Genomic DNA, 27,677 nt, shown 5'->3' with positions numbered 1-27,677 from the left:
TTCCAGGAAGCGGGAACAGCATGAACAAAGGAATGGAGCAAGACATTGGTTGCAGTGCTCTTATGGTTGGTTCTCTGTTTTGCTGGAGTACAGAGGCATCTGCGAGTGTGTGTGGGGCGGGGGGGGGGGGGGGTGGAGAGGTGGGGACAATTCCCACGGGAAGGGCTTTCAGAGCAGACGGAGGAGATCCCAGGGCCTAGTGAGGAGCACTCACTGACAGTGGCCCCAGGAAAGTTAGGGAGTGGTTGGCAAGAGACACAAGGCTGAGAAGTGTAGCACAGCATGGGGGCATCTTTCAGGAGTGAGGGATGGGCAGACCTTCCAGTCATCTCTTACAGTCCCTACCCCCCACTTGCACAGTCACCCACAGGTGCAGATGCTCCAAGCAGCCTCTACCCAATACCCCCACTCTGTTTACCTCTCTGAGTGGGGCCCACCACCCTGCAACTGTCAAGGGATTCAACAGTCTCCATGTCTGTTTCCTCCCCACTCCCCCCACTACCACCTGCTGCACGATAAGAAAGGGTTTTTGTTTGTTTGCTTGTTTTGGAGACAGAGTCTTGTCTGTTCCCCAGGCTGGAGTGCGGTGGCATGATCTCGGCTCACTGCAACCTCCACCTCCTGGGTTCAAGCTATTCTTGTGCCTCAGCCTCCCAAGTCGCTAGGACTACAGGCATATGCCACCATGCCTAGCTAAATTTTCTATTTTGGTAGAGACAGGGTTTCACTATGTTGGCCAGAGTGGTCTTGAACTCCTGCCTCAGGCAATCCACATGCCTCGGCCTCCCAAAGTGCTGGGATTACAGGTGAGAATCGCCATGCCTGGCCAGAAAAGGTTTCATTAACCTTTGAATCCCAGGGGCTGGCGTCCAGTAGGGTCCTCCAAAAGGGCTGCCTAAGATTTATTCTTGTTCTTTGAAAGACTGAATCCCCCATTGCACACTAAACACGTCTCATACCATCAAAGTCATTTCCTAACTCTGGTCCCCTTGCCGATCATGTCTCTACCAGGCAGAAAAACCCTCAGAGGCAGCCCCACTCTCTCAACAGCAGGCACGTGTCCAGCATGGCACACTCGGGCTGATATAACTTGGTTCCTACCAAGTGTTACAGGATCTCTGGGGTGTCAATTTTTCTGGCTGGAACCTCTGTGGCCACAGTGCCTTTGCCCAAGTTCTTGTCCTGTGTCCAGGAAGAATGAATGAGGTACGCAGACCTCAGAAGCGTGAAGAAGAGTTTTATTTAGCCTGAGACCAGCTCAGAGGAGGGGGTAGCTCCCCTCTGTAGGCAGATCGTCTCATGCGTTCAAGTGTCGACCTCAGCAGAGAGGAGGCTGTGGAGAGGGTGGCTGCTCTCCACAGGCAAAAGCCATTCCAGTGTCTCTGCAGGTCTCTAAAGCTCTCAGCAGAGAGGGTAGCTCCTCTCTGCTGGCAGGTGGTCCCTGCAGCTCTCAGCAGAGAAGGTTCTCCTCTCTGCAGCTGGTCATCCCGTCCCCTCATCTGTCTGCCCTCTTTGTCCTTTGGCCATCCTTTGCCCTGCTCTGGCTGAGCCCAGGGTTTTTATGGACCTCAAAGGAGAGGAAGAACATGCTGACTGGTCCACGGGCAGCCACTGGCAGGCCCAGAAGAGGCTCCATGAGTTTCTACTCCAGGGGACTGGCAGTCCAGCCCCCAGCCTTTAGACCCTCCCTAGCCTGAGGGTGAGGCCTTGCTGGGGACCCTGCCCCCTTCCTCCTCTGCCATTCATGGCCCCAGGGCTTGGCTCCAATCCCCCTCCAAGATCAGAGCAGAGAGGCCAGGCGGTGGCAGCAGACCCTCCTGAGCCTGCGAGGATGGGGGGTGGAGGGACTGTCTTTCCTGGGATGCCCGACAGGCAGGCTGCAGAGACGCCCCGCCCTGTGCCTGGGAGGGCAGCCGCAGCTGCACCTGGGAGCTCCCACCCACCAACTTGGAAGGGGCAGGGCTCCCACCTGTTCCTGGTTCTTGCCTGCAGCTTCAGGCCCCACAGCTGCAGCTACACCTGCACCTGGGAGGACAGATCCTGCCTGTTCCCAGCTCCCCCAAGAGCATGGGAGGCTGGGATCCACAACTGCAGTTCGGGTGGCTGTAGCCCCCGCCAGGAGGGTGGGGCTCCTGCCTGCTCCCTAGAAAAGGAGGCTTGAGTCTGCAGCAGTTCGCAAGGGGCGGCACTTCCACTGCCTCCATGGAGTGTGCAGCCCCTGCCATCACAAGGACTCAAATTCATTTCCTGCTTCCCCTGCTCTTCCTGGGCAGAATCCGTGTACTTCAGTACTCAGCCTTGCCTTCCATTTCCCAAACAGCAAGTAATTCGCTCTTTTTCAGGCCTTGGTATTTGCTGTGTTCTGTACCCAGAACTCTTTCCTTCCTTTCCGCCAGGCCCAGGCCAACTCTCCACTCAACTGTTGGCGTCGCTGCCCTTCTGGTACACACGTCAACAGCAGTTCTTGTTTTACCATTTGGTACAGAATTATTTATGGGCTTGTCTAGCCTCCAGACCATGTGGCCCTAAGCTGTTAATCAACTTCGGGTATCAGCACACAGCAGGCACTCATTAATATTTGCTGCTTTGAATGAAAACTCAGGCCAGGTGCACTGGCTCACACTGTAATCCCAACACTCTTGGAGGCTAAGGTGAGAGGATTGATCGAGCCAAGGTTTAAGACCAGCCTGGGCAGCATAGCGAGACCCCATTTCTACCAACACACACACACACACTAATTATTTTTATGTTTTTTTTGAAACAGAGTCTCACTTTGTTACCCAGGCTGGAGTGCAGTGACACAATCTCAGCTCACTACGACCTCTGCCTCTCAGGTTTAAGTAATTCTCCCATCTCAATCTCCTGAGTAGCTGGGATTACAGGTACCCACCACCACACTTGCTAATTTTTGTATTTTTAGTAGGATGGGGTTTCACCGTGTTGGCCAGGCTGATCTTGAACTCCTGACCTCAAATGATCTGTCCACCTCAGCCTCCCAAAGTGTTGGATTACAGGCGTGAGCCACCTTGCCTGGCCTCTACAGAAGAATTTAAAAAATTAGCCAGGCATTGAGACTTGGCAACGTGAGGCAAATAACAAAATAAATAAAAAATATCTAAGCATGGTGGTGCACACCTGTAGTCCCAATTACTGGGGAGGCTGAGGCAGGAGGATCACCTGAGCCCAGGAGGTTGAAGCCCCATTGAGCTATAATCTTGCCACTGCACTCCAGCCTGGGCATCAGGACAAGACCCTGTCTCTAAAAATAAATTAAATAATAAATAAACACAAGAATCCCTTTGGCTGCTATGTGGAGGATGAACCTCGTTAAAGGGCCAGAGTGAAAGCAAAGAAACCAGTGGAATCTGCCGCAGCGGTCCAGGTAGATGCTGGAGGCCGGGATGTGGGGGGGAGATGGGAACACCTGGCAGATGTATGTCGTGGGTAGATGCGATGGGACTTGCTGATGGGGTGTACATGGTGGGTGGCGGAGAGAGGAATGAAGAATGACTATATCCAGCCATGTAACAGGTACGTCGGCCAGGAGTTAACTCCAGGCACTGGGACGAATGCTACAGGGGAGACAGAGTGACTCCGTTCAACTGTGGCCGACTCTGGGGCACGATATTGTTAAGGGCAGACGTAGTAGCTCACGCCTGTGATAGCAATGCTTTTGGAGGCTGAGGAGCCATGTTGGGCAACATAGCAAGATCCCCGTCTCCACAAAAAAATTGAACAATTAGGCGGGCGTGGTGGCGCGCGCTTGTAGTCCCAGCTACTCGGGAGGCTGAGGTGGGAAAATCGCTTGAGCCCAGGAGTTCGAGGCTGCAGTGAGCTATGACTGCGCCACTGTACTCCAGCCTGGGCGACAGAGCGAGACCCTGTTTAAAAAAAAAACAAAAAAAAAGTTTAGAACACGAAAAATCAAGGCTTCTTAAACTGAAAACCATTTTCCTCTTGTGCCGCCACCTTGTCTGGATCTCAGGCCAAACCCTAAACCCGCCCCAACCCTTTATACTTAACCCGCGGCCCCATAGAGCCCCGAGCGCGGCGGGCGAACAACTACTTACGAACTGATTCCTGCGGCCTCTCCGAAACCCCAGGAGCATCCTTGCGGCGCGGCGAGGCCAGACCAGAGGCTGGACTCATCAGCAGATCTCTCTACCGCCAGGGACCACTCCCTAAAAGTCCGCCGCAGGCCCGACCCACAGCACGCTTTTTCTTTGCAATGGACTTTGCAGCAACCACGTCGGCCATTGGCTCAGCTCGGCCCGTGACCAATCAGAGGTAAGGTTACTGCCACACCGGTCGTTCTTGGCAACCAGCGGGTTCCCGTTCAAATCCCCGACGGAGCGGAAACGTTCGCCCTATTCGTTCTCTTATTGGTCAGGATACGCGTTCATTTCTGACACCACAGCCTATCCAGCGCTGCGGTTGGCGGAGGGCGGGCTGGATGAAGGACTGGGCGAGCACCGAAGGCGTGAACCCGGAAGTGGCGCTGCAGCCGGTAATGTGGACCCAATACTTGGACGGTGGGGTCCCTACCGCCTCGGTCCGGGCCCAGGACTAGACTAAGGAGCCACGGTGCGGATCCAGCTGGGGTGTCGGGTCTAGGCACGTGATGAAAATGAAGGAAGCGGACACCAGAACAAGAATCTCCTGGTTCTTAGAAAATTTATTTCGCCGCAGATAATTGGCAAACGGGATTTCGCGGTGTTGCCCAAGCTGGTCTCGAACTCCTGGACTCAAGCGATCCTCCCGCCTCAGCCTCGCCCAGTGTTGGGATTACAGACGTGAGCTACCATGCTCTGCCCAGGATTCTGATCGTGCCTCTGCCCTTATTAGAACCCAATGGCATTACCACCTCCACCATCACACACCCCCTCTCCAGCCACCCTGTCCTTCATTGAGACCTTTGTGTTTTCTTATGAGTAATTAAAAAGAGAATCTTATTTGACCATTCTTTGACAATTCAGTCTGCAGACGGGATCCTGCCCCAGAGGCCCCGGCTTGGAGTTGAATGCAGGGCCGTGTGCGGGAGGGCCTGCTCAAGTGCCACCTGGCTTTTCCCTCCTTAGGTAGAGACTGCCCATGGAAAGGAACCCCTCTGATGGCACGGGCCCCGTGCATGTGCCTTTGGGGCATGTTGTGGCGAATGAGAAATGGCGCGGGTCACAGCTGGTGCAGGATATGCAAGGTCAGTGGGCTGTCCTCTGCCAGCTCTTGCCTCCTCTGACACATTAAAAAATATATATATTTGCTGATTGCCATCTTTTCATCCAAAGCTCACGGAACTCATTTTCTTCTCTGTATTTTAAGGGAAAATAAAGCTCATTTTCGAGGATGGCTTAACACCAGACTTTTATCTGTCGAAGAGATGCTGCGTTCTTTATGTCACTGAAGCTGATTTGGTGGCAGGAAATGGCTACAGAAAGAGGCTTGTTCGGGTTAGAAATGTAAGTATTAGGCTCGGCACTGTGGCTAACGCTTGTAATCCCAGTACTTTGGGAGGCTAAGGCAGGTGGATCACCTGAGGTCAGAAGTTTGAGACCAGCCTGGCCAACATGGTGAAACACTGTCTCTACTAAAAATACAGAAATTAGCTGGGTATGGTTGTGCACGTCTGTAATCCCAGCTACTGAGGAGGCTGAGACAGGAGAATCGCTTGAGCCTAGGAGGCAGAGGCTGTAGTGAGCCGAGATCCCGCCGCTGCACTCCAGCCAGGGCGACAGAGTGAGAGTCCATCTCAAAAAAAAACCAAAAACCAAAAACAAACAAAAAAAATGTTACTATTGGATTCAAGAAACTGAAATTGAACATTGATTTGTTTCAGCACCCCGCTTCCCTCCATCCCTTGGTATCATTTATTTAAAGTCATTGGCCAGGCCAGGTAGGAAGTGATAGCACTCTTAACCTAAAAAGTTATTTGGTTGCAAAATGATTTACTGTCTTTTTTTCCTTTCAAGTCCAGTAATATTCAAGGAATTGTAGTTGTTGAAAAAACCCGGATGAGTGAACAATACTTCCCAGCCTTACAGAAGTTTACTGTGCTGGACCTTGGAATGGTGCTGCTTCCAGTGGCCAGCCAGATGGAAGCATCCGGCCTCATCATCCAGTTGGTGAGTAGCGATTCCTACACCTTCAGGGTAGCCCTGTCCTCATGCACACTCAGCTGCCCTCCCTCTAGCTGCAACCATGTATCCATTCTATGTCATTCTCTGCCTTGGTTTATAAAACCTCTTTGCCACCCACACTCTAGGGAAGTATATCACAAAGTGCACAAGTTGGAGACCTGATTTTAGACTCCCAGGCTGTGATAGCTCCATCACTCATTATCCTGCCCTTTTGCTGGTGAAAATGTCAACTAGAGCCTGGGCACGGTGGTTCACGTTTGTCATCCCAGCACTTTGGGAGGCCAAGGTGGGCAGATCACTTGAGGCCAGATGTTTGAGACCAGCCTGGCCAACGTGGCAAAACCCCGTCTCTACTAAAAATACAAAAATTGCCGGGTGCAGTGGCTCACGCCTGTAATCCCAGCACTTTAGGGGGCTGAGGAGGGCAGATCACCTGAGGTCAGGAGTTCGAGACCAGCCTGGCCAGCATGGTGAAACCCTGTCTCTACTAAAAATACAAAAATTAGCCGGGCATGGTGGCGGGCGCCTGTAATCCCAGCTGCTCAGAAGGCTGAGACAGGAGAATCACTTGAACCCAGGTGGCGGAGGTTGCAGTGAGCTGAGATCATGCCATTGCACTCCAGCCTGGGCAACAGGGCGAGACTCCGTCTCAAAAAAATAAAGAAAATACAAAAATGAGCTGGGCATGGTGGCAGGTATCTACAATCCCAGCTACTCAGGAGGTTGAGACAGGAGAATCACGTGAACCCAGGAGACAGAGGTTGCAGTAAGCGGAGATTGCACCATTGCACTCCAGCCTGGGTGATGAGCGAAACTCCATCTCGAAAAGGTCAACCAGAAGCTGCTTTATCTCATCCCCATGTGTTTTTGTTAAGCATTACCACCTTGTACAAGTTTTTTCTTTTTTTCAGGCAAGGTCTTGCTCTGTTGCCCGATCTGCACACCCGTTGGAGTGCAGCGGCGCAATCTTGGCTCACTGCAACCTCTGCCTGCCAGGTTCAAGCGATTCTCCTGCCTCAGCCTCCCAAGTAGCTGGGATTACAGGTGCCTGCCACCACGCCCAGATAATTTTTGTATTTTTAGTAGAGACGGGGTTTCACCATGTTGGCTAGGCTTGTCTTGAACTCTTGAACTCACGTGATCCGCCCACCTCAGCCTCCCAAAGTGCTGGGCCACCACACCCAGCCAACACTTATTTTTAAAATCAGTTTAGAGGGCCGGGCACGGTGGCTCAAGCCTGTAATCCCAGCACTTTGGGAGGCCGAGGCGGGTGGATCACGAGGTCAAGAGATCGAGACCATCCTGGTCAACATGGTGAAACCCCGTCTCTACTAAAAATACAAAAAATTAGCTGGGCATGGTGGTGAGTGCCTGTAATCCCAGCTACTCAGGAGGCTGAGGCAGGAGAATTGCCTGAACCCAGGAGGCGGAGGTTGCGGTGAGCCGAGATCGCGCCATTGCACTCCAGCCTGGGTAAAATGAGTGAAACTCCATCTCAAAAAAAAAAAAAATCAGTTTAGAGGCTCACACTGCTAATCCCAGCATGGGGGTAAGACCCAAACATCAATTGTGTGTGTGTTTAAATCTCCCCCTCTGACGTGGAGCTGGAGTTGAGAGGCACATTGCAGATGCAAGCAGCCGCAAACGGCTCACAGATCCCTCTCGACCATATCCTTTGCGTCACGGTTCCTAACTTTCCTTGATACGATGCTATTGTCTGCCTTTGTATAGCCACCGGTGACTGCAGACCAGGTTTCTCCTTTGAGGCAGGCTTCCTGCAGGGCTTGCATGAAGTAGGTCTGGTTTAGGTGTAGTCATCCTTTAATCCTGGACAACTGAAATGTTCCATCAGAAAGTGTTGGAATTCCTCAGTGTGTTTTTCTAAACGTTCTGAAAACTCACGTGTTTGTAAATTATTAATGTCTTACTCCTTTGTGTGGTTCACCTTTTAATAATTTCACTGATGTCTGAGAAATCATATTCATGGCATATGAAAACATTTGTTCCCAGAAGTCAAGCTGAACAAAATGGAAAAACTAAATTTCCACAAAACAAATTTTAAGAAAATGGCCAGTTCTCCAGAGGGTGCTCACATGCTGTTCCTTTCATTTGCGGTTCAGGTTCAAGAGCAAATCAAAGAGCCCAGTAAGAACCCTCTTCTAGGGAAGAAACGGGCCCTGCTGCTGTCTGAGCTATCCCTTCTTCGAACTGTGCAGCAGATCCCAGGAGTTGGAAAAGTTAAAGCTCCCCTTCTGCTCCAGAAGTTTCCAAGCATCCAGAAACTGAGTAATGCTTCCATTCTGGAACTGGAGCAGGTGGTCGGACAAGCAGTGGCACAGCAGATCCATGCCTTCTTCACACAGCCCAGGTGAGGGCTGGCCTCAGGGACATGGTGTCGTCTCCCCAGACCACAAACATCAGGATCTTGTTTTCAGCTTTAAAAAAACAAGAAAAAGGTCCTGGCACGGTAGCTCACGCCTGTAATCCCAGCACTTTGGGAGGCCAAGACGGGTAGATCACCTGAGGTCAGGAGTTCGAGACCAGCCTGACCAACATGGAGAAACCCCGTCACTACTAAAAATCCAAAATTAGCCGGACGTGGCGGCACATGCCTGTAATCCTTGGGAGGCCAAGGCAGGAGAATCGCTTGAACCCAGGAGGCAGAGGTTGCAGTGAGTCCAGATTGTACCATTGTATTCCAGCCTGGGCAACAAGAACAAAACATCATCTCAAAAACAAAAAAAAAACAAAAACGAAAAAAACCAACCAAGAAAAAGGGCTGGGCGCAGTGGCTCACGCCTGTAATCTCAGCACTTTGGGAGGCTGAAGCAGGCAGATCACCTGAGGTCAGGAGTTCAAGACCAGCCTGGCTGATATGGAGAAACCCTGTCTCTACTAAAAATAACAAAAATTAGCCAGGTGTGGTGGCAGGCACCGGTAATCCCAGCTACTTGGGAGGCTGAGGCATGAGAATCACTTATACTTGGGGGGTGGAGGTTGCAGTGAGTGGAGATCATGCTACTGCACTCCAGCCTGGGTAGCAGAGCAAGACCCTGTCTCAAAAAGTTTAAAAAAAGAAAAGAAAAAGGATTTCCTGTCACAGCAACTAGTGGAAGATGAGGTGACCTGAATGGAGCCTGTGGGTCATCCTGCCTTGGTGTCTGAGTTCAGCTTTTGAAATTAGTGGGCCACAGAGAGCACTGCCTTCATTCTAAGATTAAAGGGGCTGGTGGGAAGAGTCAGGGACTCTCACACTCAGCAAAAAGCCAGTTAGGGCTGATTTTAATGTGTGACCTTGACCTGCATCTGTCATGGAAAATGCCTTCTAAAAAGCTTTGGTGGGGCCGGGCGCGGTGGCTCACGCCTGTAAACCTAGCACTTTGGGAGGCCAAGGTGGGTGGATCACCTGAGGTCAGGAGTTCAAGACCAGCCTGGCCATCATGGTGAAACGCTATCTTTAAAAAAAATTAAAATTAAAAAAAGAAAAAGTAAAAAGCTGTGGTGGTGGATGTGAAAGGAAACAAATGTACAAAGAAGCACTGTGTATTCTAAGCCCCTTGTTCCTGGTGTCAGAGCTGCAGTTCTTCAGGTCTGGCCTTCATATACCTGTTCCAAGAGGCTGCTTCCAATGTAAATAAATAATTCCGCTATACTTCTTTTTCTTTCCTTTGTTCCTCTCCCCACGCTTTTATTGGCAGTTACACAGTTTATAATCACTTTGTATGTCTTCTGCACGCAGAAAGTATGGAGTCAGAAGCTCCCTTTAAAGTTGAAAACTCAATGTGCATGAGGCAGAAAAGGATGTGTTTGTAAATGTAAGACCCAACAGTGGGAGGACTCAAGACAATGATGGCAGCAGCTGCATCCAGAGAGGGAACCAGGGGCTGGGGATCAAAAGGTACAAACTGCCCATTCAAAACATAGACACAGGCAGCTGGGCACGGTGGCTCACACCTGTTATCCCAGCACTTTGGGAGGCCAAGGCGGGTGGATCACCCGAGGTCAGGAGTTTGAGACCAGCCTGGCCAACATGGTGAAACCCCGTTTCTACTAAAAATACAAAAAATTAGCCAGGCATGGTGGTGCGCCCCTGTAATCCCAGCTGTTCTGGAGTCAGAGGTTGCATTGAGCCAAGACGACGCCATTGCACTGCAGCTTGGGCAACGAGCGAAACGCCATCTCAAAAAAAAATAGACACAGGCGCAGTGGCTCATGTCTGTAGTCTAGCACTTTGGGAGGCTGAGCTGGGAGGATTGCTTGAGTCCAGGATTTCGAGATCAGCCTGGGCAACATGGCAAGACCCCGTCTCTACAAAAAAATTTAAAAATTAGCCAGACGTGGCAGCACGTGCCTATAGTCCCAGCTACTTGGGAGGCTGTGGTGGGAGGATGGCTTGAGCCTCGGAGGTTGAAGCTGCTGTGAGCCATGATTGTGGCATTGTACTCCAGCCCGCACAACAAAGCAGAACTCTGTGTTGAAAAAAAGACAAAAACCAAAAAATAAACACAAAGATGCCATCTGTTTTAGAAAATACTAAGATAACCTGAAAGCTCTTTAAGTTCTACTTTGTGTAATGTTAGTAATTTTAAAAAATCAAAACATTAAAAATATTGGCCGAACTCAGTGGCTCATGCCTGTCATCCCAGCGTTTTGGGAGGCCGAGGCAGGCAGATCACCTGAGGTTGGGAGTTCAAGACCAGACTGAACAGCATGTAGAAACCTCGTCTCTACTAAAAGTACAAAATATAGCTTCTTGGCCTTTTGGCTAAGATCAAGTGTAAAAGTACAAAATTAGCTGGGCATGGTGGTGGACGCCTGTAGTCCCAGCTACTCACGAGGCTGAGGCAGGAGAATCACTTGAACCTGGGAGGTGGAGGTTGCGGTGAGCCGAGGTTGCGTCATTGTACTCCAGCCTGGGCAACAAGAGTGAAACTGTCTCAAAAAAAAAAATATCGTGGGCCAGGCACAGTGGCTCATGTCTGTAAGCCCAGGACTTTGGGAAACCAAGGCTGGTGGATCACAAGGTCAGGAGTTCGAGGCCAGCATGACCAACACAGTGAAACGCCATCTCTACTAAAAATACAAAAGTTAGCCAAGTGTAGTGGCACGCGCCTGCAGTCCCAGCTACTTGAGAGGCTGCGGCAGGAGAATCGCTTGAACCTGGGACGTGGAGGTTGCAGTAAGCCGAGACCACGCCGTTGCACTCCAGCCGGGGTGACAAAGCGAGACTCCGTCTCAAAAAAAAAAAAAAAAAAAAAAAAAAAATTGTGCATTAGGGAGAGAAACCGTTTGAAAGAGGAGGGAATGAAAGTGAAATAAAAGTAAAAGGAAATATTAAATATTCACTCAGATAAATGAATATGTTTATTTAAATATTTATACAAACATGGCCCTAAGAGCAGCAGATACACTTTCCCAAAGATGGTTGCTTCCTTTAAGATATTGCACAACAGAAAATAGTTATCCTTAAAATTAGACTATATATTTTAGCTATGTAACATGTACTGTGTCAACAGTGAACCTTATTAGATTCACAGTGTCATCCAACTCATAGCAAGATCAAAATCGGCAGGAATGTTATTTTAAAAAGTAAAATAGGGCTGGGGGCGGTGGCTCACACCTGTAATCCCAACACTTTGGGAGGCCGAGGCGGGTGGATCACCTGAGGTCGGGAGTTTGAAAGCCTGACCAATATGGAGAAACCCTGTCTCTACTAAAAATACAAAATTAGCCGGAAGCGGTGGTGCATGCCTGTAATCCCAGCTACTTGGGAGGCTGAGGCAGGAGAATCACTTGAACCTCGGAGGCAGAAGTTGCAGTGAACCAAGATCTTGCCATTGCACTCCAGACTGGGCAACAAGAGCAAAACTCTGTCTCAAAAAAAAAAAGTAAAATAGAGGGCTGGGCATAGTGGCTCATGCCTGTAATCCCAACACTTTGGGAGGCTGAGGTGGGTGGATCATTTGAGGTCAGGAGTTTGAGACTAACATGGCCAACACGGTGAAACCCCGCCTCTACTAAAAATATAAAAATTAGCTAGGCATGGTGGCGGGCACCTGCAGTCCCAGTGACTCAGGAAGCTAAGGCAGGAGAATCATTTGATCCCAAGGGGTGGAGGTTGCAGTGAGCCAAGATCACACTACTGCACTCCAGCCTGGGCAACAGAGCAAGACACCGTCTCAAAAACAAAAACAAAAAAAGTCAAATAGAACTTTAAACTTGAATCACTTACATCTTTACCTTGTAAAATGTAAAACTACTTTTTTACCCAAGACTTAAAATATCTAATTATGTACCTTCTACTTTAAAAATGAAAAATGTTTTGAGTATCAAACAGTATATTATCTACCTTGTAGATAGCATCTTCATCTAACACTGCCACTGTGTTAGCAATTCTTAACTGACCTCAAACTAGAAGAAAAGCTGCTCCTAGGTTGTTTTTCTGTAATAAGTCAAGACAAATTTGGCATTAGACTTTTTCTAGAAATAGCATTCATATTACATTGATATAATAGTAACATCTTAGGCCGGGCGTGGTGGCCTATGCCTGTCATCCCAGCACTTTGGGAGGCTGAGGCGGGCAGATCACGAGGTCAGGAGATCGAGACCATCCTGGCCAACATGGTGAAACCCTGTCTCTACTAAAAATACAAAAAATTAGCCAGGTGTGGTGGCACGTGCCTGTAGTCCTAGCTACTCAGGAGGCTGAGGCAGGAGAATCGCTTGAACCTGGGAGGCGGAGGTTGCAGTAAGCTGAGATAGCGCCAATGCACTCCAGCCTGGGTGACAGAGCAAGACTCTATCTCAAAAAAAAAAGGAACATCTTGTTTTAGGTTAATGAATTCCTATTAGAAAGCAGCACTTTGGAACAGTTTTTAGTGACATAAATTGAATTCTATCATTATAGTCCTTTGACCTGCCTTAATTCCAGGGTCATCTGTATTCTAGTTTAAGGAATGACTATCAGCCTAACCTAGAAACAACTAAAAATTGTACTAATATAGGTAACCCCAATTTAACTCTAATAGTGACAAAAGTCATAACTGTCACCATTAAAAATAGCCATATTTCATATCTTCGACACTAGACTATTTACAATATATAATAAATAACTTGCAGCAGTATAGTGACATGTCTCAAAAAAGTTCTTTTTTCACAAATTCCTAGAGGTTTCTTGTAACTTTCCTTCATAAAAACACATCGAATGAGAGTTTATACTATGAGTAAAACAGGATTTGCGAACAGAGAGATATTTTCCATTATGGCACAAACGTTTAAGGCTGAGTCAGCACCAGAAATGTTCGGGGCCCGAACGTGTTTGTTTCCTCACGTTAGTACAAAGAACTGTCTGAGTTGAGAAGGCTGAAGGGGGAGGGCAGCTTCTTCTTGATCTGAGGCCGGGCAACCCCGACCGACGGGAGGCACAGGGTGCTGGCTGACTTCTGTCTGTTCTTATTGGTGCCCCAGCTCAGGAAGGAAAGCTTCTTGGAGATTTTCTTGGTTTTATCAGTTTTGTCGTCATCCTCAATGGCTAAGCAGATCATGGAGTACGTTTTCTGCATTCCCACGGAATACGTGGCGCACTTATTATGCTGCGTGCAGAAAAGGAAGAAAAAGGGTGTCAGGCATCATCAAGATAGCTGATAATATCTACGAAGTTCAGCTGGGTGCAGCGGCTCATGCCTGTAATCCCAACACTTTGGGAGGCCGAAGCGAGTAGAGGAGAGGAGTTAGAGACCAGCCTGGCCAACATGGCGAAACTCCGTCTCTACTAAAATACAAAAGTTAACCACAGGCGGTGGTGCACGTCTGTAGTCCCAGCTGCCTGGGAGGCTGAGGCACAAGAATCACTCGAACCCAGGAGGTGGAGGTTGCAGTAAGCCAAGATCGCACCACTGCACTCCAGCCTGGGCGACAGAGCAGGACTCCAGAAAATGAATAAAATTAAACAGATATAATTCTGAAACTCAGCTGACCAATGCTTGTATAGAATTAGGTTCTTAAAACAAGGACAAACTTTTTTTCTTTTTTGAGACAGGGTCTTGCTATGTTGCCCAGGCCGATCTTGAGCTGCTGGGCTCAAGTGATCTTCCTGCCTTGGCCTCCTGAGTAGCCGGGGCTCCAGGCGTGCGCCACCAGGTCCAACAAGGATAATTTTTTTTTTTTTTTTTTTTTTTTTGAGACGGGGTTTCGCTCTTGTTACCCAGGCTGGGGTTCAATGGCGCGATCTCGGCTCACCGCAACCTCCGCCTCCTGGGTTCAGGCAATTCTCCTGCCTCAGCCTCCTGAGTAGCTGGGATTACAGGCACGTGCCACCATGCCCAGCTAATTTTTTGTATTTTTAGTAGAGACGGGGTTTCACCATGTTGACCAGGATGGTCTCGATCTCTTGACCTCGTGATCCACCCGCCTCGGCCTCCCAAAGTGCTGGGATTACAGGCTTGAGCCACCGCGCCCGGCCCCAACAAGGATAATTTTTAAGGAATATACTCAATAGTAGTAATTTAAGCTGAGGAGCCACAACTCACATTTTAAGGTTCTTATATTTGAGAAAATAATAATACAATGGTCATGAATATGAAAATACAGGGTTGGGCGTGGTGGCTCGTGCCGACAGTTCCAGCTACTTGGGAGGCTTAGAGGGGAGAATTGCTTGAGCCCAGGAGGTTGACTTGTGACTGTGCTACAGCACTCCAGCCTGGGCGACAGAGTGAGACCTCTGTTTCAAAAGAAAAGAAGGGAAGAGGGGAATGGAGGGAAGGAAAAAGAAAGAAAATGCAGTGAGCAATAGGTGTCCCTGTCACCTGGGCTCCCAGGCCCTCCCTCAGGTAACCACTGTGCGACACTCCTAGAGATGATGTGCAGGTACAAGTATTTCTATATGTGCATAAGTATATTACCATTCTTTTTCTTTTTTTCTGAGTCAGAGTTTCGCTATCGTTGCCCAGGCTGGAGTGCAGTGGCACGATCTAGGCTCACTGCAACTTCTACCTCCCAGGTTCAAGCGATTCTCCTGCCTCAGCCTCCTGAGTAGCTGGGACTACAGGCGTGCGCCACCACACCTGGTTAATTTTGTATTTTTAGTAAAGACGGTGTTTCTCCATGTTGGCCAGGCTGATCTCGAACTTTTGAATCCAGGTGATCCGCCCGCCTCAGCCTCCCAAAGTGCTGGGATTACAGGCGTGCTCCACCAGACCTGGCTAATTTTATATTTTCAGTAAAGACAGGGTTTCTCCATGTTGGCCAGGCTGATCTCGAACTCCTGACCTCAGGTGATCCGCCTGCCTCAGCCTCCCAAAGCGCTGGGATTACAGGTGTGAGCCACCACGCCCAGCCTACCATTCATTTTCTTAAAAGGAATATACACTATTCTACACCTGACTTTCTTCCCCTAACACATCTTGGATTTCAATCCACACCAGTAGGTATAGATCCACTTCACCCTCTTTAAAGAATCCACAGTGGCCAAAAGGAAAAAGAAAATCCACAGTGAAGACTACTATTAGCCATTTTCCCCGTGGCATTAACTACATTCACATCATTATGCAACCCCTGCCACTATCCATCTCTAAAACGTTTTCATCTTCCTCAGCTGAAACTTTGTACCATGAAACACTCTCTACCGTTAACCTTTAAAGAATCATGTAGTATTCAAACTAGAAATCTAAGGAAACTTATTTTCTGAAGACTTCCACATGGTTATCGCCAGCTTCTAAGGTTTGCCTAACATTGAGATTGTTTTGTTCGCCATGTTTATTAATCAGCTACTATGTTCTGGCACTAAAATTAGGCATACAATCTATCTCTGGAGTAGTTGAGGATATTGGTCCTAATATAAATCCTAAGAGGGGCCGGGCGCGGTGGCTCACACCTGTAATCCAAGCACTTTGGGAGGCCGAGGTGGGTGGATCACTTGAGGCCAATAGTTTGAGACCAGCCTGGCCAACATGGCGAAACCCCATCTCTACTAAAAATACAAAAATTAGCTGGGCATGGTGGTGGTCGCCTGTAATTCCAGCTACTCGGGAGGCTGAGGCAGGAGAATCACTTGAATCCAGGAGGCGGAGGTCATAGTGAGGTGAGATTGCGCCACTAAAATCTCATACCCCGGGATTCAGTGAGATTCCATCGCAAAAAATAAATAGATAAATAAGAGTTATGCAGCAATCACGTAGGTAGGGGTACTTCGAGCCCCTGAGGATGAAGATAGCTCCTCCTTTTCTAGAAAACTGACCACTAATCCCATGTTTTACGGAGCACACATAATGTCATTTAAAACAATAAAACAAATAATCCTGGGGACAGATGTGAGGCCTGCAAGCATTTCCCAACCCTCAGCTGCTCAGAGTCCATTGTATATCAAAACCACTGCCTTATAAATACCCTCAATTCTCTTCCACCCGACCCCAGCAAAGCCAACTAGCTCATCTCCACCCTCTGCCTCCCACAGGGCCTAGATCTGAAATGCTGCGCATTGCTGGAGGACATTCACCAAGGCTTCCCTTGGAATTCTAACCCAACCCCAAACCTCTAATGGGCACCCATTTCCTGGCACTCCTGTGTGTCCCTAGTAATTTCATTTCCTTTTCTCCTATATACTTGTTTCTTACCTTCTCTCTCCCCCTGAAGCCACTCACACACCCTCCTAAAATCCCCACTGTACACTTCATGGCATCTGTCCCCAAAGACCAAGCCCTTCTACGTGCCTGGATCCCATTCCCTCTATCCTTCAGGCAGCCCTGCCTCCCAGACCTCTACACACATGCACATGCGTGCGTGCGCGCGCACACACACACACACACTCTCTCTCTCTCTCTCTCTCTCTCTCTCTCCTGCAATGCGTACTGCCACTTTCTTTGAAAAGCCCTTCTTAGGCTGGGGTGCAGTGGCTCAGGCCTGTAATCCCAGCACTTTGAGAGGCCAAGGCAGGTGGATCACAAGATCAGGAGTTCAAGACCAGCCTGACCAATGTGATGAAACCCCATCTCTACTAAAAATACAAAAATTAGTCGAGCATGGGGATGCGTGCCTGTAATCCCAGCTACTCAGGAGGCTGAGGCAGGAGAATCACTTAAACCCAGAAGGTGGAGGTTAGTGGCACCAGATAACCTCCCTGCAACCTCCGCCTCCTGGGTTTAAGTGATTCTCCTGCCTCAGCCTCCTGAGTAGCTGGGATTACAGGCGTGCACCAGCATGTCTGGCTAATTTATTTTAGTTTTTGCAGAGACAAGTTCTCAACATGTTGCTCAGGCTGGTCTCGAACTCCTGGGCTCAAGCAAACATCCTGCCTCAGCTTCCCAAAGTGCTGGAGTTATAGGTGTGAGCCACCATGCGGGGACATCAATGATTTTTAGTATATTCACAAAGTTGGATGACCGTCACTACTACCTAATTCCAGAACATTTCCATCCCCCAAAAGAAACCTCTACCTTGTACCTTTCAGCAGTCCCTCCCCACTCCCGTTGTCCAGCCCCAGCACCAATCTCCTTTCTGTCTCTGGATTTGCCTGTGCTGAGCATTTCATATCCATGGACTCACAGAATCCAGTGGCTCACTGGCCCTCTCTCAACTGACTTCTGTTGCCACCTCTCCACCAAAGTGTCTTTTTATCCTGCTGCCAAATGCAATCGGCATGGCTAAGCCGCCCTCATTCTTCACCTCTCAGCTGCATTTGGTGCAATCCATCACTCTCACTGCAAAGCTTTCTCGTCTAAGTTGAGGAGCTCCTTTCCTCCCACCTCTCTGAACTCTCCTCCATTTCCTTTGCACTTGCTTCTCTTCCAACTGGTCTCTAAATGTTTAGCCTCAGCCCTTGCCCCCGTGCAGGGAACTGCATTTTGTCTCACAGCTTCAAATATCGTCCTCATGCAATGATTCTCAATTATTTATTTCTAGCTGATTTCTTCCTCGAACTGAAGACTTCACATCCCATCTCCTCCTCTACGTTTATGTCTGACCGCTAATAGCATCAGAAACGTTCATAACGTGACCCTTGTTTGCTCTCTCCTCCACCTCTGTCACACCCCTGTCACCCATTGTTATGAAAAATAACCAGGCCAGGCGCAGTGGCTCATGCCTGTAATCCCAACACTTTGGGAGGCAGAGGCGGGAGGATTGCTTAAGGCCAGGAGTGTGAGGCCAACCTTGGCAATATATCAAGGCCCCATCTCTACCAAAAAAGAAATTTACAATAAGTAGAGGAACAAATTAGCCAGGCATAGTGGTACACACCTGTAGTCCTAGGTACTTGGGAGGCTGAGGCAGAAGGATTGCCTGAGCCCAGGAAGTCAAGGCTACAGTGAGGTATGATTGTACCACTGCATTCCAGCCCAAGCGACAGAGTGAGACCCTGTCTCAAAAATAAAATAAAATAAAATAAAATAAAATAAAAATAAAGGGCTGGATGTAGTAGCTCACACCTGTAATCCCAGCACTTTGGGAGGCCGAGGTAGGAGGTCAGGAGATCGAGACCATCCTGGCCAACATGGTAAAACCCCATCTCTAATAAAACCCACAAAAAATTAGCCGGGCCTGGTGGTGAGCACCTGTAATCCCAGCTACTCGGGAGGCTGAGGCAGGAGAATCACTTGGACCTGGGAGGTGGAGGTTGCAGTGAGCCGAGATCATGCCATTGCACTCCAGCCTGGGCGACAGAGTGAGACTCTGTCTCCAAAAAAAAAAGAAATTTAAAGGTAGAAAAACAACCACTACTCCACTACTCACGTGACTGATCAAGCCAAAAACTGAGGCCTCACCTCAGTTTTACACAAATCATCCACAAATCAGTTCCACCACCAAACTGTGCACCAGGGATGCTCATGTCTCTCCATCTCTACAGCTGCCCCCATCACCTCAGCCACTAACGTCACCGGCCTGGACGACTCATGGCCAGTCTCCAGCAGCAGACGCCCTTCTAAAACAAACATCACACCACACCAGTCCCCTTCTGAAAAGGCCCAATGGCTTCCAAGCTCCCACCACTGCCGCCAAGGCCTCCCTCCCACCTCACTTGCCACGGCTCGCTCCCTTGTCCTGGTGCTCTTGCCAAAAGGACTTCTTTTTGCCTGTCTGGCAGGAGAAGCTTATTCAGCTTCCGGGACTCTGTACCGGGGGGTGCCCCTGCCCAGAAGGCCTTTCTTGTCTCTCTGCAACTGGCTGGAACCTCCTCGTCACTCTCATGTCTGTTCCAGCCCTGCCTAAATAGAGCCTCGCCCCTCCCTAGTCATTCCACCCCCCTCACAGGTCTTTATTCCTTTACAGCACTTATCAAAATCCCGACCATTTATTTGCTGACCTACTGCCAGCTTTGTGGAGGCAGGGACCTTATCTGTGTAATGTATGCTGGAGCTCTGACACCTAAGAAAGGGTCTGGCACTTGGCTGATCCTCAATCAATATTTGTTGAATGAATAAATGAATGCTGCTACTGAGGGAAGGTTGAGGGTACGTCATTAAGTGTGGCAAAGTGCAGAGGAGAACGTCATTAAGTGTGGCACGAATCCTCACACTTGGGGAAAATTTTTGGTTATTTTGGAGACAGAGTCTCACTCTTGCCTAGGCTGGAGTGCAATGGTGTGATCTTCGCTCACGGCAACCTCCGCCTCCCAGGTTCAAGAGATTCTCCTGCCTCAGCTTCCCGAATCGCTAGGATTACAGGCGTGCAGCATCACGCCCAGGTAATTTTTATATTTTCAGTAGAGACGGGGTTTTGCCTTATTAGCCAGGCTGGTCTCAAACTCCTGGGCTCAGGCAATCCCCCCGCCTCATCTTCCCAAAGTACTGGGATTACAGGCATGAGCACCCTGCCCGGCCTTACTTGGGGAAAATTAAAGGCGATACCTGTGCAGGTGAACTTGAAGAGACTCCAATGCTTCCCAAATCTCCCAGAACATGGCTGATACTGTTTCTGGGGCACAGAGAGGGACTTTCACAGGTTGTCTTAAGCTCTTCTGAATTATTGGAATTTTTTTTTTTTTTTTACCGTAAGTATGTATTACTTTTGTAATTAAACAATTTGATCAAAAAAATAGATCAGTTGATTATTTTATCTACAGGCTATTTTTAAAAGTTTGCTAGCCAGGTGCCGTGGCTCATGCCTGTCATCCCAGCACCTTGGGAGGCTGAGGAGGGAGGATGGTTTGAGCCCAGCAGTTCGAGACCAGCCTTGGCAACAGCAAGAACCTGTCTCTCCAAAAGATAAAGAATTAGCTAGGGGTGGTGGTGGGTGCCTGTAATTCCAGCTACTCATGAGGCTGAGGTGGAAGGATCACTTGAACCCAGGAGGCAGAGACTGCAGTGAGCCATGATCACACCACAGCAAACCAGCTTTCCCTGTCTTTGGAAAAAAAAAAAAAAAAGTTTGCCAATTTTCTCTTTGACCCAAGGTGAGCACATTCCAGTGATTACAAGCTTGGGAGTCCAGTCGTTTGTACTGTGTTACACAGGCAGGAGACAGAGGGCCTGGTAAACACCTGTGGGGCTGAACTCATGCAGATTTCACTCCATACCACTACTGACTGCCCAGGGAGGTATCCGTGCTCACCATGGACGATGTGGAGTCCAGGAGGCTCACGACTTCCATCTGAATCTCATTCTCACCAAAGCTCTTCAGCAGCTTCATAACCTCGCTCACCGTCAGCCACTTGCAATCCACAAGTTGAATGGAGACAATATAATCTCCTTCCCGGGCTCCTGCCACCTGCAAAAGTATTGTTGAAAATAAGTCAGTGTTTAGTTCCTCAAATCCTTCAATCAGTCCCCATTCACAAAATAGGTAAATTTGCATCAAGAAAGCAAAAATTCACTTTGGGTGGCCAAGATAGGGCGGGGGGGAGGGGCAGATCACTTGAGGTCAGGAGTTCGAGACCAGCCTGGCCAACATGATGGATCCCGCCTCTACTAAAAATACAAAAATTAGCTCAGCGTGGTGGGGGGCACCTGTAATCCCAGCTACTTGGGAGGCGGAGGCAGGAGAGTTGCTTGAACCTGGGAGGCAGACACTGCAGTGAGCCGAGATCATACCACTGCACTCCAGCCTGGGTACAAAAAAAAAAAAAAAAAGGGCAAAAATTGGCTGCGTACAGTGGCTTACACCTGTAATCCTAGCACTCTGGGAGGCCAAGGCAGATGGATTACTTGAGGCCAGGAGTTCGAGACCAGTCTGGTCAACATGGCAAAACTCTGTCTCTATTTAAAAATACAAAAAATTAGCTGAGTATGGTGGCACGCGCCTATAATCCTGGCTACTCAGGAGGCTGGGACAGGAGAATTACTTGAACCCAGGAGGCAGAGGCTGCAGTGAGCCCCAAGATAGCACCACTGCACGATAGTGACTCACTGCAGCCTCCACCTCCCAACATCTCAAAAAAAAAAAAACGACAGCAAAAATCAATCCTTTTGGTTTTGGGAATGTAGCACCCATGAGGCCTTTCACATAAAGTCAGGCCTTTGACATGGGCGAACCCACCCTAAATTCAATCACCCAGATATCTATGTTTGCTCTCGACCCAGAAAAGCATGTGCTTACCGCAGCAGAGCAGTAAGGATCCAGGAAGTGAACCTGAACGGGGGCGTTCCCTCTCAAGGTGAACCCCAAGTCCCCTTCTTCTGCAGTGAAGCGGATGCTTCGAGGAGGCGTCCACCGCTTATTAGCCGAAAACACAGATAAGGGGCCCTTTGGAAGACAGCATCGTTAGGTGTAGGATTTGAAGGCTGGATCAGACACTTGAAAGCTAAAGGGAATTTTGCCTGCTGTCCTTGAAGAGCTCACTTGGCCTTGGTTAGGGACAAATGACACATCTGGGTAAGATGCTACAGCAGTCACGCGACAACAGGGAATGCCATCTTCTCAAACATAACCAATATATTTTAAATAAAATTAACTTTTTTATTTTTAGAGACGCTGTCTCACTCTGTCGTCCAGGCTGGAGTGCAGTGGCGTGATCTCAGCTCACTGCAGCCTCTGCCTTCCAGGTTCAAGCAATTATCCTGCCTCAGCTTCCCAACCAGCTGGAATTACAGGTGCGAACCTGTAATTTTTGTATTTTTAGCAGAGATGGGGTTTCACCATTTTGGCAAGGCTGGTCTCAAACTCCTGATCTCAGGTGATCCACCCACCTCAGCCTCCCAAAGTGCTGGGATTACAGGCGTGAGCCACCGCACCCGGCCAAAATTATCTTAAATAAAATCTCTAACATAAAAAATTTAACGCCAAGCATGTCATGCCTGTAATCCTAAGCACTTTGGGTAGCCAAGGCAGAAAGATCACTTGAGGCCAGGGGTTTGAGACCAGCCTGGGCAACATAGCGAGACCCATTCTCTACTAAAAAATAAAAAAATTAGCCAGGCATGGTGGCACATGCCTTTAGTTCCATCTACTCAGGCTGCTGAGGCAGGAGGACTTCTTGAGCCTGGAAGGTTGAGGCTGCAGTGAGCTATGATCATGCCACTGTACTCTAGCCTGGGTGACAGAGTGAGACTATGTCTCTAAAAAAAATTTTTTTTTTTTTGAAACGGAGTTTCACTCTTGTTACACAGGCTGGAGTGCAAAGTGCTGGGATTACAGGCTTGAGCCACCGCGCCCGGCTCTAAAAATATTTTAAAATATAAAAAAATTTTTTGTGCCGGGCGCAGTGGCTCGTGCCTGTAATCCCAGCACTTTGGGAGGCCAAGGCGGGTGGATCACGAGGTCAAGAGATCAAGACCATCCTGGTCAACGTGGTGAAACCCTGTCTCTACTAAAAATACAAAAAATTAGCTGGGCATGGTGGCGTGAACCTGTAATCCCAGCTACTCAGGAGGCAGAGGTAGGAGAATTGCTTGAACCCAGCAGGCGGAGGTTGCGGTGAGCCAAGATTGCGCCATTGCGCTCCAGCCTGGGTAACAAGAGCAAAACTCCGTCTCAAAAAAAAAAAAAAAAAAATTTTTTTTTTAAACACTACCTAAAATTTACTTCTAAGATACGCTGTGGTACAAGGCACAATGGCTCTGGCCTGTAATCCCAGGACTTTGGGAGGCTGAGGTGGGCAGATCACTGGAGGCCAGGAGTTTAAGACCAGCCTGGCCAACATGGTGAAACCTCATCTCTGCTAAAAATACAAAATTAGCTGATCGTAGTAGCACATGCCTGTAATCCCAGCTACTTGGGATGCTAAGGCTGGAGAATCACTTGAACCTGCAAGACAGAGGCTGCAGTGAGCCGAGATCGTGCCACTGCACTCCAGCTTGGGCAACAGAGCAAGACTGTCTCAAAAAATAAATATAAACGAATAAAATAAAATATGCGATGGTCTGAATGTTTGTACCCTCTCGAAATCTGTATATTGAAACCTCATCATCAATGTAATTATTAGGAAGTGGGGCCTCTTGAGAGGTGATTCAGTCTTGGGGCAGAAACCTCAAGAATGGGATACACGTGGCCGGGCGTGGTGGCTCACACCTGTAATCCCAGCACTTTGAGAGGTAAGGCAGGTGGATTACCTGAGGTTGGGAATTCAAGACCAGCCTGACCAAGATGGAGAAACCCCATCTCTACTAAAAAGACAAAATTAGCCAGGCGTAGTGGCGCATGCCTGTAATCTCAGCTATTCCGGAGGCTGAGGCAGGAGAATTGCTTGAATCTGGGAGGCAGAGGAGACTGCACCATTGTGCTCCAGCCTGGGCAACATGAGCAAAACTCCGTCTCAAAAAAAAAATAGAAGAATTGGATACATGCTTTTAAAACAGGCCCAAGGGAACTCATCTGCCTTTTCTGCCATGAGGAAACAGACGCAGGTAGAAGGCCCCACCTATAAACGACAACATGAGCCTTTACCAGATACTGAATCTGCCCATACCTTGGTCTTGGAATTCCCAGCCTCCAGAACTGTGACAAATATATTTCTGCTGTTCAAAGCCACCCAGTTCAAGGCATTTTGTTATAGCGGCCCACATGAACTAAGACACCACTCGCCAAATTGAAGAGCTGTCCCCTTAGGTCATTTATGTAAAGAGCATTCAACATACCAGCTTTTGGAAGAAGTCCGTGACTATCAGCTTGGAGAACTGGGGCAATATAATTTCAACCTCTTGCTCAGTTTTAGCTAGAAAAGATTATAAATGGGAGGATAAACGTTTCTGTCATTGAAGGTGATCCTTAAAGGCTGGTGTTGTGGCTCATGCCTGTAATCACAGCACTTTGGGTGGCTGAGGCAGGTGGATCACTTGAGGCCAGAAGTTCAAGACGAGCCTGGCCAACATGGTGAAACCCCGTCTCTACTAAAAATACAAAAAGTAGCCAGGTGTGGTGGCAGGTTCCTGTAATCCCAGCAATTCAGGAGGCTGAGGCAGGAGAATCGCTTGAACCCAGGAGGCGGAGGTTGCAGTGAGTTGAAGTCATGCACTACACTCCAGGCTGGGTGACAGAGTAAGACCCCATCTCAAAAAAAAAAAAAAAAAAAAAAAAAAAAATCCCTGGGAAGGAGACGGTACGGCACTGCCTCTCAGTCACAGGTCCTTTCCCTCGGGTTGAGACAGTAGTTCAAGAAGATGGAACACAGCTTAACCCCCGACCCCCGGTGAACTCTACCTTCCATTTGGGTACCTCCTGTGAGCCACAGGAGGTATAACTCATTCCTAAGCTGGGACCAAGGAGCGATAACCAGACACGTCCCCCACTTACGGGGCTTCCTGATACCTCAGGGGCTTAGTGGGCTTCTTTGGCACTCATAAAACCCTATGAGGAGACCAGGTGTGGTGGCTCACACTTGTAATCCCAGCTTTGAGAGGCCAAGGTGGGCGGATCACCTAAAGTCAGATGTTCGAGACCAGCCTGGCCAACATGATGAAACCCCATCTCCATTAAAAATATAAACATTAGCCGGGCACGGTGGTGCGTGCCTATAGTCCCAGCTACTCGGGATGCTGAGGCTTGAACCCAGGAGGTGGAGGTTGCAGTGAGCCAAGATCACACCATTGCACGCCAGCGCCTAGGCGACAAGGGTGAAACAACTTCTCAAAAAAAGAAAAAAACACCCTAGTGAGAAGTCGTCTATGTTTCAGGTGTTCAGGAGCTGTCATGGAAGCTTCATGCCTCACAGGACACAGTTCTGAGATACTGTGCTGTCTGTTTTCATCATCATTACTTTGAGACAGGGTATTGCTCTCTCGCCCAAGCTGGAGTGCAGCGGTGCAATCACAGCTCTCTTGCAGCTTGACCTCCAGGGCTCAAGTGATCCTCCTGCCTCAGCCTCCTGAGTAGCTGGGACTATAGGTGCATGCCACCAGACCTGGCTAAATTTTAAGAAAATATGTTTTGTAGCGATGGGGTCTCACTATGTTGCCCAGGCTGGTCTTAAACGCCTGAGCTCAAGTGATCCTCCTGCCTCAGCCTCCTAACTAACGTGCTGGGATTACAGGTTTGAGCCACTGTGCTTGACCTTTTCATTATTAATGTGTGATATGAGAATTTCCTAGTGAAAAGGGGTTTTGCCAAATCATGACCACTGACAGCTCCATATCCCCACCAGCATCTTCACAGCAGGCTTGGACTACCCTTAACATAAGTCTGGTCAGTTTCTAACAAAGGATCCCAAGACAGGCTGATTACACGTGACAACAACTGCATAAAAAGAATATCTAGGCCAGGTGTGGTGGCTCACACCGGTAATCCCAGCACTTTGGGAGGCCAAGTCTGGTGGATCACTTGAGGTCAGGAGTTCAAGACCAGCATGGCCAACATGGTGAAACCCCATCTCTACTAAAAATACAAAAAAATAGGTGGGAGTCGTTGAGGGCGCCCGTGATCCCAACTACTCGGGAGGCTGAGGCAGGAGAATCACTTGAACCTGGGAAACAGGTTGCAGTGAGCTGAGATTGCGCCACTGCACTCCAGCATGGGCAACAGGGCGAGACTCCATCTCAAAAAAAAAAAAAAAGAGAGAGAATTCCAGGGTAAAAGCAGCACCTTGGTCCCTGCCTGTGCAGCCCTCCCAGTGCCCAGCACGCAGCAAGGGCTTGCCCGACCCCCACAGGCCAGGCATGCTCTGTCTGCGGCACAGGCACCCCCACGCTGGGCACACAGTCTAGCTTACTCACCCACAACATCAGGGGCATCGATCAGGTTCAGCAGGTCATCGTCCTCCCGGTGCTGGGTGTGCGTGAGCCGAGAGCGTTCCTGTGCCGCGGACAGCACTTTCTGGAGCACCTCGATGCTCCGCAGCTTCTTGCACAGGCTGGCCTCCCGCACCGACTCCTCATGATGCGTCAGGGCTCTGCGCAGATGGGACTTCCCTGTGGACGGAAGCCAGCACCCATGTGACTTGCGGATCTACAGGGCAGAGCCAAAGGGCTCAAGAGACAGCCCAAGAGGGTGGACGTTCTCTTTTCTAAAGGATCTGCCTGGATAGCTTGAGACTTTTATTAATATACTATTTTATTTCATGTTATATTTTATATTCAGAGGTAGGGTCTCACTCTGGAGTACAGTGGAGCACGCATGGCTCACTGCAGCCTCAAACTCCTGGGCTCAAGTGGACCTCCCACCTCAGACACCTGGGTAGCCGGGACCACAGGCATGCACCATCACACTTGAATAACGTTTTCTTTCTTTCTTTTTTTTTTTTTGTAGAGATGGGGTCTTGCTGTGTTGCCCAGGCTGGTCTCAAACACCTGGCCTCAAGCAATCCTCCTGCCTCAGCCTCCCAGAGTGCTGGGATGACAGGCATGAACCACCCGGCCCCGTTCCAAGCCTTCCTGAAATGCACATGTAATGAGCTCTCTTGTGTCCATAAGACGTTCACTCAACAAATATTTGCCAAATGGGCTGGGTGCTAAAGATAAAGCAGTGAAGAAACAGGCTGCCCCGGGATTCCAGGAGTTTACATGTAGTGGCTGAAGACAGGTAACAACAAGCAAAGAAGTATGTGATGGATTGGGCGGTGATGAGGCTATAGAGAAAAACAGAGCAGGGTAGGCGGAGATGGTAAGAGAAGACCAGGGATGGGGTTTTCCTTCCACCAGGGCAGCAGGGTAAGAAGTGGCTAGATTTGAGATGCATTTTCTAGGTATAGCCAAAGGGATCTGCTAATCAAATGTAGGGCGAGAAAGTAAGAAAACAGGAGCTTGGGCCTGGTGGTTCGTGCCTGTAAACCCAGCATTTTGGGAGGCAGAGGCGGGACGATTGCTGGAGGCCAGGAGTTCAAAACCAGCCTGAGCAGCAGAGGGAGACCGACATAGCATCTCTGCAAAAATTTTTCACAATATTAGCCAGGTGTGGTGGTGCATGCCTGTAGTGCCAGGTACTCAGGAGGCTGAGGCAGGAGGATCACTGGAAGCCAGGAGTTCGAGGCTCCACTGAGCTGTGACGGCACCACTGCAGTGCAGAGTGGGGGACAGAGCAAGATGCTGTAAAGAAAGCAAATCAAAGAAAAGGAAAGAAGAAAGGAGGGAGGAAGGGTGCCTGGGGAGGAGAGAGAGAAAGGAAAGGGAAAGAAAAGGAAAGCAGCAAGGAACAAGGAAAGGAGAGGGGAGGGGAGGGCTGAGGAGAGAAGAGGGGAGGGGAGGGGAG

The 27,677-nt window shown here is 49.1% G+C and overlaps 3 protein-coding genes across 6 annotated transcripts in view; 1 reads left to right on the top strand and 2 right to left on the bottom strand.

Annotated features, from left to right (window-relative positions):
• The window catches only part of CEP89 (centrosomal protein 89), a 75,291-nt gene extending 71,028 nt beyond the window's left edge, over positions 1-4,263 (bottom strand). For 2 of the 3 annotated variants that reach the window (XM_032249140.1, XM_032249141.1), the window contains exon 1: positions 4,071-4,263. In XM_032249140.1, the coding sequence (XP_032105031.1) occupies positions 4,071-4,109 (39 nt within the window). In that variant the 5' untranslated portion in view covers positions 4,110-4,263. The remainder of the gene's footprint in view (positions 1-4,070) is intronic. The other variant, XM_032249143.1, reaches the window with a different exon arrangement.
• Positions 4,264-4,420: 157 nt separating this feature from the next.
• On the top strand, positions 4,421-8,876 carry FAAP24 (FA core complex associated protein 24). Of its 2 annotated transcripts, XM_032249138.1 has the most exons (5): positions 4,421-4,507; positions 5,079-5,197; positions 5,320-5,456; positions 5,967-6,119; positions 8,255-8,876. In XM_032249138.1, the coding sequence occupies exons 2-5, from the start codon at positions 5,092-5,094 to the stop codon at positions 8,504-8,506; spliced, it is 648 nt and encodes a 215-aa protein (XP_032105029.1). In that variant the 5' UTR covers positions 4,421-4,507; positions 5,079-5,091; the 3' UTR covers positions 8,507-8,876. The 2 variants fall into 2 exon arrangements, with proteins under 2 accessions (XP_032105029.1, XP_032105030.1); XM_032249139.1 differs by lacking the exon at positions 4,421-4,507 and having other exon boundaries at positions 4,514-5,197; positions 5,378-5,456; positions 8,255-8,686.
• Positions 8,877-13,133: 4,257 nt separating this feature from the next.
• RHPN2 (rhophilin Rho GTPase binding protein 2) overlaps positions 13,134-27,677 on the bottom strand; it is a 75,555-nt gene continuing 61,011 nt past the window's right edge. Inside the window, exons 5-9 of the mRNA XM_032249212.1 lie at positions 26,207-26,438; positions 24,137-24,213; positions 21,660-21,806; positions 20,676-20,831; positions 13,134-13,726 (exon numbers count right to left, since the gene is read on the bottom strand). Of these exons, the coding sequence (XP_032105103.1) occupies positions 13,466-13,726; positions 20,676-20,831; positions 21,660-21,806; positions 24,137-24,213; positions 26,207-26,438 (873 nt within the window). The 3' untranslated portion in view covers positions 13,134-13,465. The remainder of the gene's footprint in view (positions 13,727-20,675; positions 20,832-21,659; positions 21,807-24,136; positions 24,214-26,206; positions 26,439-27,677) is intronic.

Source organism: Sapajus apella, unplaced genomic scaffold (genome assembly GCF_009761245.1).
Source record: "Sapajus apella isolate SASKATOON/1434 unplaced genomic scaffold, GSC_monkey_1.0 scaffold68, whole genome shotgun sequence".
NCBI classification, from domain to species: domain Eukaryota; kingdom Metazoa; phylum Chordata; class Mammalia; order Primates; family Cebidae; genus Sapajus; species Sapajus apella.
The sequence above is the reverse complement of the archived record's forward strand: the minus strand, read 5'-3'. Positions and strand labels throughout refer to the sequence as shown.

Coding starts and splice junctions, on each gene's coding strand:
- FAAP24 (XM_032249138.1), top strand. CDS start 5,092: ATGGAAAGGAACCCCTCTGATGGCACGGGCCCCGTGCATGTGCCTTTG. Junction 5,198..5,319: donor GCTGGTGCAGGATATGCAAG/GTCAGTGGGCTG, acceptor CTGTATTTTAAG/GGAAAATAAAGCTCATTTTC. Junction 6,120..8,254: donor CCGGCCTCATCATCCAGTTG/GTGAGTAGCGAT, acceptor TTTGCGGTTCAG/GTTCAAGAGCAAATCAAAGA.